The 12,021-nt window shown below is 36.5% G+C and overlaps 1 protein-coding gene across 3 annotated transcripts in view; it reads left to right on the top strand.

Moving 5' to 3' along the window:
- The window catches only part of BCAP29 (B cell receptor associated protein 29), a 40,497-nt gene that overhangs the window by 7,381 nt on the left and 21,095 nt on the right, over positions 1-12,021 (top strand). For 2 of the 3 annotated variants that reach the window (XM_019940628.3, XM_073809575.1), the window contains exons 4-6: positions 2,127-2,277; positions 3,397-3,532; positions 8,257-8,389. In XM_019940628.3, the coding sequence (XP_019796187.1) occupies positions 2,127-2,277; positions 3,397-3,532; positions 8,257-8,389 (420 nt within the window). The remainder of the gene's footprint in view (positions 1-2,126; positions 2,278-3,396; positions 3,533-8,256; positions 8,390-12,021) is intronic. The other variant, XM_019940629.3, reaches the window with a different exon arrangement.

Genomic DNA, 12,021 nt, shown 5'->3' with positions numbered 1-12,021 from the left:
GCTTAATCTTTAGCGTTTCTGCATAATGGATCCAGGAGTATTGTTCCTGTTTAATTGCCAATGAGTAATGATCTTCACAGTATTATGAATTATTTTTATGAGTTATGTTTGGTTTATTTTTGTTTTGTAGTGATTGGCATGCTCTTACTATATTGAGGCAATCTGAGAAATAACTAAGCCATGAAAAAGAATGAAATCTTGCCAGTGTGTCAACATGAATGGACCTTGGGGCATTATGCTAAGTGAAATAACTCAGACAGAGAAAGACAAATACTGTATGAACTCACTCATATGTGGAATCTTTAAAAAAATAAAATCAAGCTCATAGATGCAGAGAACAGATTGGTGGTTGCCAGGGGTGGGTGGTGGGCAAAATGGGTAAAGGGAGTCAAAAGATACAAGCTTCCAGTTATAAAATAAATAAGTCATGGAGACGTAATGTACAGCATGGTGACTATAGTTAGTAATACTATATTGCATATTTGAAAATTGCTAAGAGAAAAGAAAAAAAATTCTGTAACTATGATGATGGATGTCAACTAGACTTGTGGTATTTTACAATATATACAAACATCGAATCTTTTTTTTTAATTAGCAAATTAGGAATAGAAGGAAACTTCATCATTCTGATGAAGAACATCTACAAAAACCTAGAGCTAGCATCATCCTTAGTCAGATGTTGAAAGTTAGCCCCATAAGATTGGGAACAAAGCAAGGATATTCACTTTCACTATTTTTATTCAATTAAGTAATAGATTTTCTAACCAGGATAATAATGTCAACAAAAACTAGAAAGCATAAAGATTGCAAGTTAAAAAGTAAAACAGTCATTTGCGGATGACATGATTGTTTATTTAGAAAATCCTAAAGTATCTATGAGAAAGTTACTGTGTCAAAGAAATATAGTGGCATCAAAAAATACAAGGTCAATATACAGAAATGAAGTGTATTTCTATGCTATAATCAATAATTCAAAAATGAAATTTTTGAAAATTCCTTTTATAAATATACCAAGAAACCTAAAAACCTTACAAAAAAACTTTATAAAAAGATGTACAAGATCACAACGCTGAAAGCTACAGAAACATTGCTGGAAGGAATTAAAGAAAATGGAAAATAAAAATATCAATTGGAAAACTCACTACCATTGCAATGAAATAGCACTTCATACCGACTAGGATGGTTATAATCAAAAAGACAGAGAATAACAAGTGTTGATGAAGATGTGGAGAAATTGGAACCATCATACTCTGCTTGTTGGAATGTAAACTGGCACAGCTGCTTTGGAAAACAGTTTGGCAGTTCCTCAAAAAGTTAAACATAGAGTTACCATATGATCCAGCAATTCCACTCCTAGGTATATACCAAGAGAAATGAAAACTTATGTCAGTACAAGAACTTGTACGTGAATGTTCATGGCAGCATTATTCTTAATAGCCAAAATGGAGAAAATCCAAATCATCTCATGAATGGATAAACCAAATGTGGTATATCTGTACAATGGAATATTTTTCAGTCATAAAAACTAACAAAGTGGACTTCCCTGGTGGCACAGCGTTTAAGAATCCGCCTGCCAGCGCAGGGGACACGGGTTCGAGCCCTGGCCTGGGAAGATCCCACATGCCGCAGAGCAACAGCCCGTGAGCCACAACTACTGAGCCCGCGTGCCACAACACTGAAGCTCACTGCCTAGAGCCCATGCTCCGCAACAAAAGAAGCCACCGCAATGAGAAGCCTGTGCACCGCAACAAAGAGTAGTCCTCGCTCACCACAACTAGACAAAGCCTGTGCGCAGCAGCAAAGACCCAACGCAGCCAAAAAAAAAGTAAAGGATAATAGTTTGCCATGTAGCTAGAGATTAGACAGCGCAGTGATGGTAAGTCCTAGATGACTAATAAAAAAGCAAAATACTGTTAACATTCAAAGTTTACCAGTATCCACTTACAGAGCATCTGTTTTGAGCGTGGTACCCTCCCACGTATTGTAGAGGAAAGACAAAAAGACAGTCCCTAGCTAAAGTCCACTATCTAACAGTTAGGTCAGTTGTGCTAAAACTGCTTCCCGTTTTAATAATAACCTTATATTCTTAAAAGCCAAAAGTAATATTCCCTCTTTTTCTCTGATAGATGCTGTGAGAGAAGTAAGAAAATATTCCTCAACTCATGCCATTGAAAGCAGCTCAGCCAGCAGACCTGCTGCCTATGAACATACACAGATGAAACTTTTTAGGTCTCAAAGAAATCTTTACATTACTGGATTTTCATTATTTTTCTGGCTGTAAGTTTTTTAAAAAGCACAATTTAAAAACATGATTTGTGTTTCTCTTTCTCATTTTTTCTACCTATACTATAGTTGTTTTTTTTTCTGTACTATTTAGCATACTAACGTCTTTATGAAAGAACTCAGATGACAGATCCAAATAACAAATAATAATTGTGGCTTGTAGGTTCTATAGGCCCATAACGCCCTGCATGATCTGGCGCCTGCTGCTCTGACGTGTACACCACGTTCCAACCACACTGCCCTTCGCTGCTCATTCATTCATCCATTCTTGCAACAAATATTTATTGAGTTCCTGTTTTGTACCCTGCTCTTTCCTGCTTCAGGATCTTCCCACCAGCTTTCCCTTCTGCCAGAATACTCTTTCCTTCCCTCTCTCCCTGGCTAATTTCTACTTTAGCCCCTTTCTCAGGAAAGCTGAGACCTCTGACCATCATTCCCCCAAAGTAGGAAGGTCTTCTGTTGTACACTCCCATAGAATGTGTAATGTATATGCTTTTCTTTCAAGTGTCATTCGTGATTGCAATTAAATACTGTTTTAATTCTTGCCTTCCCAAGTAGAACCTAAACTCTGAGAGCAGGGCCTCTGTCTTGTTTCCTGCTATGTCCCCAGTGCCTGGCACAGTGTTTAACACTTAGCAGTTCCTGAGGAAATATCTGCTGAATGAATAAATGAAGATAACGATTACTACTACTAACAAAGGAAGTCACCTATAAGTAGAAGTGAATGAGCAGTTTTTAGGTTTGGCCAGCCTCACAAAATGCTCTTTAAATTTTTTGCTGAGGGGGAAAAACTCTTACTGGCCCTGCCACACTGTCTGGAATTCTGTTTCTTCTCGTCCTGGCCAAAGGCCTCTACAGAGAAAATAAGTAAATTAATAAGTAGCACTGAACCTGCATTCCAAATGCTAATCTTCTAACGAAGATTCCAAAGAAATGAGACACAGGCTTGTTTTGACTGGAAGACTTGAATTAAAAATATATCTTCCTTCCGTAAACATCACCTCCCTCCACCACACCCACACCTGAAGGGGAGTCGCTGGATAATTATTACTTAAAGTCACAGTTCCTGGTGATTAGTTGCACACTACTCTGACATTTTTTTCATTTTCTTAGAGTGTTGAGACGTCTGGTTACCCTTATTACTCAGCTGGCAAAAGAGCTGTCAAACAAAGGAGTACTTAAAGTTCAAGCAGAAAATACTAACCAGGCTGCCAAAAAATTCATGGAAGAGAATGAAAGACTAAAACGGGTATTTAAATTTTCTTCTTAAAAACTGGTGTAAGTGTTATTGGTATTCCCAAGGGGTGGTTTATTATTTTTCAGCATCAGAAAGAGCATTTTCATAATATATAAGCAGAAAATGACCATAAATAACAATATTCTACAAAATTATTGTTTCAGAAGTATTTTATTATCTTTAAATTTGTGTGTTCTCACAGTTTCCCTCCATAGTAGATTAATGCCATTGGACCTACTTCCTATGATTCAAGGAGAAAACAGTATTCTGGGAATACGAATTTTAATTCCTTCATTACCACTAATTTTACTTTATAACCTAAAGCAAGTTCTAATAAGTCTCTATTATGTTTCCATTTCCCTTTCAGTTGAATTCCTGTTGGTTTTTTTGGTGTGGTTTTTTTTGTTGTTATTGTTGTTTTCTTTAAATGATGATTATGTAGGAAGCAGACGAAAATAGTTGATATAGATTGATGACTGCATATAATATTTTCAGTTTCTAATTTGGTTATGCTGTTGATAATTCTTCTTTGAGAACCCTATGCTGTCTTTCCCTGGCTACTCAGGGAGAGTGTAAATGAGATACTGATGTTTTCCATGTTAAGTAAAAAGAAGAACGAATGGAAAAATGGAAGATACAAAATTACTTCGGGTATTTTTTTCTTAGGTTTAAAATTTAGGAGTCAGATCTCATAGCTTGAGTGTTTTCAGTTCATTTTAAGCCCCATAAGTTTTCCTAATTCTGCTTCTTAGAAAAAAATAATCAGTGGAACCTTCAGAAGTAAAATAACTTTTCTTGAAGAAAGAATTCCTAGCATAATGCAATAAGATTATCTCCCTATTATAAATTAATGAATTACAGTCAATTATATATTACATCAAATTATATTTATGTAAAAAGTATTGTGATCCTAAATTCTAAAGCCCAGCCTCTTACAGAAAGAACTATAAGCATCACCTTTCATCAATGCTAAATGAGTTAGCTGTTACATAGTACAATATAAATCTTTCTAAAACCTATGAAATAAGTCAAAACTCATTGCAAAAAAAATTTTTTGATACTACAGTGTCATGGTCACCTATTCAGAAACCCATGTTTTACTTATGACGTCTACCTTATTTTTACTACAAAAACAGGATTCAAAAATGTCTCTTTGGGTAGATTATAACCAGCATCTTTTAAGGAAACTTTTAGAGAATAAGCACCGGCTTATATTTTTACTTCATTTTGTTCTGTTTTGAAAAAGCATTGATCCATAGATGTCATGTAACTTTCCCGTTGTCATAAATATAGGTCTGGAAATCAAGCTGTCGGTATTTCTGTATTCAGAAACAAGCAATATACGTCACTGTAGTGTTTCAGCAGCACAGTCAGCCTTATTTTGTACCTTAATATTATTTGCTTCATTTTCTATCCTTTGATCTCATTTCATAATGGTAAAAACGAAACAAACCCCTCAAGGCTTTTATTAATATATGGTGGCTAAACTCAAAAGCACACAGCCAGTATTTGTAGACTTACCATGTACCGATCTTGATTTACCATGCCTATCATGTTAAAGTAGTGAGTTGTAACTACTAATAGAACACTGCTTTTTTCCTCTTATTCTTGAACTCCAAGAAAATGGAAAGTGTTTTTGTAGTTTTGGTACTATGATTTTTCTCATATATACCATAATTAATGTACTTAAATTAGTTTTGTCCTTCAGAAAAAGCACGTTCCTCAAAGCATTTCTTTTGGGATTGTTTTCAGAACCAGTTACTAACTTGCAAGGAAATTTATTTCATGATGACTGATTCTTTGATCCGCCACAGTGTCTCCCTTTTTTTGTTCTCCTCTCCTTTGGTTCCATGCTGTCCTGGTTCCCTGCTTCTGCATATCTGTGGCCCAGTCAGTGGCCCTAGATCATAAGTGCATAGATATACTGGGCTAAAGCGAGTACACAGTGGGGAGAAAGTTTGCAAGCTGGATAAAAATACTGTCAGTGCCCAAAGTGTAACTGATTAACCATAGGTCAGAATGTCAAAGATGACTTCTACTTCAAGATACTTCATGTAGGTTTTGAAATACCAGCTGAGGAAGGATAAAATTGCTAAAACATCTCTTCGTTCTCTATCAGAGGTACATTATCTAATGGAAAGTGCATTACCCTGAAGTCCAAAAGACTTGGGTGCCAGTCCCAAATCTACCAGTAATTAGCCTTGTGACCTGGGGCAAGTCACCTCATTTGTTCTGGGCCTCAAGTTTATAACATAATAGCTAACGTTGTTCACATGCTTCACAGTAAGGTATTAACTCTTTCAATTGTTGCAACAATGCTATGAGGTTGATGCTGTTAATATTTGCATTATATAGATGAAGAAATGGAGGCACAGAAAGGTTAAGCGACTTGCCCAAGATCATTCCACTAATAAGAGATAGACCTAAGGATTGAATCCAAGCAGGCTGCCTCTAAGATCCACACTCTTAACCACATTGTTCTGTGCCCTTCAATCGTATGCTAACCTATGAAAGGACTTGCAGATGGTGCCTGGGACGCATTTCTGTTACGATATTCAGTTAATGAAATAATTATGAAAGACCAATTAACTTTTAATTTAACTGCTTTAGTATAACAACAGTGACAGAGCTTTACTTCTTACTTGTTTTCTTCCCAGCCACTTACCAAGGTGGGATAAGGTGGGTGGGACAGTGAACATGTGTATTATTGTAGCTGGTAGCTATTGAATTTCAGATTCCAGGGCTCTTGGTCTTTCTCCAGCATCAAGATACACAAAATAAAGTTGAACAAGTTGACAGGTGCAGTAATGAAAGCTTATTTACAAGACTGACACCAAATGCAACTTTTCCAAGTCAGTGGCAATAATAATTCAAGCAGACAGGGTAAACATTCCTGTAACTCAGTCGTTCTCTTCCAATTTGGGTAATCACTGGAGGCTGTGTTAACTGAATTCAGTGAAGTAACAGCTAAGATTGTTTTGAACTTGAAATGGTCAACAAACTTGTAGAGATTTGGAGGGTTTTTTCCCTAGTTCCTGCTCTTAAAAATATATATATATATATTTTTTTTTTTTTAATTTTGGAGATAAGAGGCTCCTTCGGTTTTAGTAGGTACTTCAGTCCTTTACCTCCTAAAAAAATTTCTTGGATTTATACAGTATATTCGTTCGAGCTTTAATTCCTCCTTCGGATCTGCCTAATCTCTGTTATAACACGGTAGTATTGTATACGATCTTGTGCTGCAGTATCTATGCTCTAGTCTCATCCTTTCCACTAGATTGAAGTTACCTGAGAGCAGAGACCATACTTGCATTTTTACTCCTTATAGTACATAGCACTGTAAAATATTTGCATGTAGTAGTAGCATGCTCAGTAGAACTTTGTTTTGTTTGTTTAATATATCAGCTTACATCAGAAAAGGAATCACCCTGCAGTAGAAATTCTTTACTGTGTCAGTCTGTTTTAAATTGTCCTGAGTTAACTTTTTTACCTGACTACGGAAGCTTTCCGTATCAAATTGCTGCCTTTTACTTGGTCAAATAACTCATGCCAGTATATACATGTTCTGTTTTTCAAACATTAATCTAATTTGCCTTTCTTGGTAACTTAACATCTTACAATTTCTTTTTGCTAAGTCGGCGTCTTCATTCTATTAACGATGATTTCCATCCAGACATATAGATTATGAAATTTTTACCCCATGATGTTTTTATTTTAGTCAAATATTTTACTATTCAGATCTTAATTTTTCTTGTCTAGAAAAGATAAGCTACAAACATAAACATTTTAAAAGCCAGAATAGATTTGAAAATAATAAAGAACATCGTAAAGGATTAACCGAATAAAAGTAATTTGGAGACTGTTCAATGAAAATTAGGTAGAATTGTCCAGGTGAAGAGATGGCCCTGTTATTCTCCACTTACCCATCTCTATCCTGACACCATTATATTCTTCTCTTATGAATTCGTCTATATAGAACTAGTCTGAGTAGACAGCTCTGCATTGGAACATAATGGCTTTCCAAGTAGTACTGTCCCCAGAACTATTTGTTTTTCCTTAGAGTAACATCACGCAATTAAAGAAAAGACATTGTTTATCTAAATACCTTTGAAAATACAATTTTTTTTTGGCTGCCTTGGGTCTTCGTTGCTGCGCGTGGGCTTTTTTCTAGTTGCAGTGAGCGGGGGCTACTCTTCGTTGCGGTAAACAGACTTCTTGTTGCAGTGGCTTCTTTTGTTGCGGTGCACGGGCTCTAGGCGCGCGGGCTTCAGTAGTTGTGCCACATGGGCCCCAGAGTGCACAGGCTTCAGTAGTTGTGGCTCGCACGCTCTAGAGCACGGGCTCAGTAGTTGTGGCACACGGGCTTAGGTGCTCTGCAGCATGTGGGATCTTCCTGGACCAGAGATTGAACCCGGGTCCCCTGCATTGGCAGGCAGATTCTTAACCACTGTGCCACCAGGAAAGTCCCTGAAAATATAATTTTAATTGTAGCCCAACCAGAAACTCTTGTTATTTTCATTTCAGAGATTTCAGTCATAGAAGAAATTTTGTGTGTGTTTGCCAAATATCAAGTTTCTGCTAACAGAAGTTTACATTATAAAAAAGTATAAAATACTGAAAAGGACAAAGAATAAAATAAAGATCAATAATTTAAAATACATTGTTCATCTCTTTTCCTGAAAGAATGGCTATTACAATCTAATGTTACTTCTTTCTATAACTCTCTTTTCTGATAGCTCTTGAAAAACCATGGCAAGGAAGAAGAACACATTTTGGAAGCGGAAAATAAAAAACTAGCAGAAGATAAGGAAAAACTGGAAACTGAATTAAAGAAGGCTTCAGATGGTAACGTTGTATGCATGCACAAAAGTAGGAAAAGTATTGTGATATTTTATGCTATTACACTTCACTGTTTTTCCTAAAACAAAATCATGGCTAAATGTTCTTCTGGCTAAAATACCAAGAGTGACCTATTTATAAATTCCTGCTCGAATATGGAGATAAAACACTGTTTCAGCCAAGAGAAACATGCTCTGTTATACATACAAACATGTAGGTGTTTCAGATCTGTGTTGTAAATACAGATGTTCCTCCCTTAGCAAAAGAGCTATGTTCCTGAAAAGTCGCTTGTAAACACATGTTTGGAAATGAATCACATTTTTCCGTCATAGTATATTGCTTCTTTGAAAGAAGCAATGACGGGGGATTGCTTATTATTATTATTTATCTTATTTATTATTATTTGTCTTATCTTATTATTATTTATCTTATAATTATTATTATTTATCTTATCTTATTATTTTGGTTATAAGAAAATACGTTGCTTATCTCAAGCCCTAATACTTTCTACCTGCCAGATATAAGGAAAATGTTCCTTGAAAGAGATGGATAGGGATAGAATAAGCCACAGTCTAGGATGCCAGCTGAGAGCTTGAATGTCTCATTCCAAAACACACTGCAATGAGGACTTGGGGTAGGGCGTCCTAACTCCATTTTCCTGAAGGCAGCTATTTCTCCTACATTTTTTGTTTTTTGAAAAATAGCTCTGTTAGTATTTTCTTCTTCTTAGACAAGGAACAAATTATTACTGCCTGTAGCTGCATAGCACAGAAGAGTCCCAAGTCCAGTGTCATCCCAGGAAACTCTGAATAAAAGTTTATGGCTTGACCCCTGAGCAACATTCCTGCATATGACATAGTCCTTGATGTTGTCCAGATACTGGGGAACCTCTCAGTCAGAGTCAAGATAATAACCAATGCATAGACCTTCTCCAATTTCAGATCTCTTCCACTACTTTGTGTTGGGAATAACTTGGAGAACGTTCAGTGACTGAATCAAAGACCTACTTTATGCCATTTGTAAGTTTAGGTTTTTTTTAATAGACCTCAGTATAATAGAAGTTTCTGTACTATAACTTGCTGTTTGATTATCTATGGACATTGTTTGTGTAGAGTTGAGTTCATCAAGATGTATTTGAGGGACTTCCCTGGTGGTGCAGTGGTTAAGAATCCTCCTGCCAGTGCAGGGGACGTGGGTTGTAGCCCTGGTCCAGGAGGATCCCACATGCCACGGAGCAGCTAAGCCCATGTGCCACAACTACTGAGCCTGCTCTCTAGAGCCCACAAGCCACAACTACTGAAGCTCGCGTGCCAAGAGAAGCCACTGTAATGAGAAGCCCGTGCACCACAACAAAGAGTAGCCCCCGCTCAACACAACTAGAGAAAGCCTGCGTGCAGCAACAAAGACCCAACACAGCCAAAAATAAATAAATAAACCTATTTAAAAATAAAAAAGTATTTGAATTTGAGATGAAAAGCCTGAAGATAAAAGCTAATTCTGTTTAAAAAAAATCTGTAGGATATTTCATATATGATATAAAATATATAGTTACTTTCCTACTTCTTATTTAAAGTAAAAAAAGAAAAAGAAAATCATTTAGAGGCAGTAAGTTAAAAAATAAGTTACTCTTCTAGACAAGGTGGTAGATGATGTGATAGGTATAGTATAGCTCAAAATTCTAAATCTTCTCATAGTTGGTGTACTGTTGGCTCTTCTGCAATTCCAGACAATTTGGAACATGATCATGAAGTTTTAACATTTGTATGAAAATAAATTTAGTAATCAGACATTTCAAGTGAGAAGTAGTGTTCTTTTTTTACCCAACACAAAATATTGGTGCTAATCCTTCTGAAGAATGCAAGGGACTATTTCCAAAATACCTTTAATTAGTTTAAAAAAGTTATTTTAAATTTCTGCTTTTTTTCATATTTGCCAAGGATCCTTTCCCTTATGTTGTAAGCAGAGTAGGACAGAAATAAAAAGACAGACAAGAATAGGTTGTGTGCCATGCTACACCTCTCCTAACCCTGGCCAGCTTAGTTTTTTCCTCCCTTTGCCTTTTAAAAATTCCAACTCTGAGATATTTTGAGCTTTAACCTCACAAGTCTGAAATATAACTCTAAACTCGGGGTTATTTTGAGTAATATAAAGAAACTCAATATTTCTTTAACAGACAATTCAGATGTCTGGAGAAAATGAACTCTTTGATAATACAGGCATTTTGTTTATGATCTGATAAGAAGAGATGCCAAGCTTCTGTGTTTGAAGTGTAGACTGCAAAACTGCTTTCAAAGTGAATCAGTGTTGAGGTAAAAGCAGATTTTACCTGTTTGAGTATGTCCTGTTTGGTTCCTGCAAGGTGTGTAGTATTTTATGAACACATTTTATTTTAGATAACATTGTTACTGACCTTGAGAAGATCAAAGTTCCATTTCTAAAGGAGGTATAACCCTGGCTATGTTCTCTTGACCTATACCAATCAAATTCATTAAGACAAGAACTAAGAAATAAATTAATAGTACAAGATCTGGATGAATTCAGCAGCACAATGCTTTGTACATAGTACCATTCAAATATATTCATAGATTTCTAAAAATTGAGGGTATTAAGGCTGACAGTGCTTAAGAAATGTTTTAGCAAGTTCTTTTATATTTGAAAACTGAGTAGAAAGGCAGTGTGGTTTGTTTCTTAATAGAGGTAGAGTATTTTCCATATGTATGGTCTTACCCTTAGTGTTTCTTTAATCTAAGTGAAACATTTTCTCCAAATATATTAGCAGAAGTAAAGCATAAATACAAAATGTCTGTTTAAACTGATTCAATCCAAATTGGAAAAGTGCTATTCTGAAGGCAGGTATTAAGAGCACTCACTCTATCAGTAGTGCCAAAATCTCCATCAGTTTTTAACCACCAGCTTAGATTTTTGACCAGTTAGTAAATTACCTGTGCTTCAGTGCAGTAATATGACCCCAGTGAGCCAAACGAGAGCGTGCATGTCCCCAAGCACCCAATTTACACTCAGGACTAACTTAGTCAGGTGTAAGGACCTGATCTGTCATTTTTAATGATTTGTTTAATGGTAACTCTGATGTCCCGGTGTGTGGAGTAATTGGGAAAGGTCAGTGCCATGAAAAATGAGACCTTAGGCTCTAAAGAATTTACAAAGTTCACAAGCCCTCATAATAAAAATAGACCTTGTATGTAGTGGAAAACCTTCTGATATCCAAGGAGATTGACTTTTAAAGACTCTTCCAGGAGAGCTTCCCAGTATTTATTCTTAATACTTTCCCAGTATTTATTCTTTTTTTTAATTAATTTCTTAAATTTATTTATTTTATTTACTTATTTTTTTTTTTTGGCTGCGTTGGGTCATTGTTACTGCGCACAGGCTTTCTCTAGTGGCGGCGAGCGGGGGCTACTATTTGTTGCGGTATGCGGGCTTTTCATGTGGCTTCTCTTTGTTGCAGAGCATGGTCTCTAGGTGCGGGGGCTTCAGTAGTTGCAGCACACGGGCTCAGTGGTTGTGGCTCGCGGGCCCTAGAGCGCAGGCTCAGTAGTTGTGGCACATGGGCTTAGTTGCTCTGCGGCATGTGGGATCTTCCCGGACCAGGGCTCAAACCCATGTGCCCTGCATTGGCAGGTGGATTCTTAACCACTGCGAGG

The sequence above is a fragment of the Tursiops truncatus genome, chromosome 9 (genome assembly GCF_011762595.2).
Source record: "Tursiops truncatus isolate mTurTru1 chromosome 9, mTurTru1.mat.Y, whole genome shotgun sequence".
NCBI classification, from domain to species: domain Eukaryota; kingdom Metazoa; phylum Chordata; class Mammalia; order Artiodactyla; family Delphinidae; genus Tursiops; species Tursiops truncatus.
The sequence above is the reverse complement of the archived record's forward strand: the minus strand, read 5'-3'. Positions and strand labels throughout refer to the sequence as shown.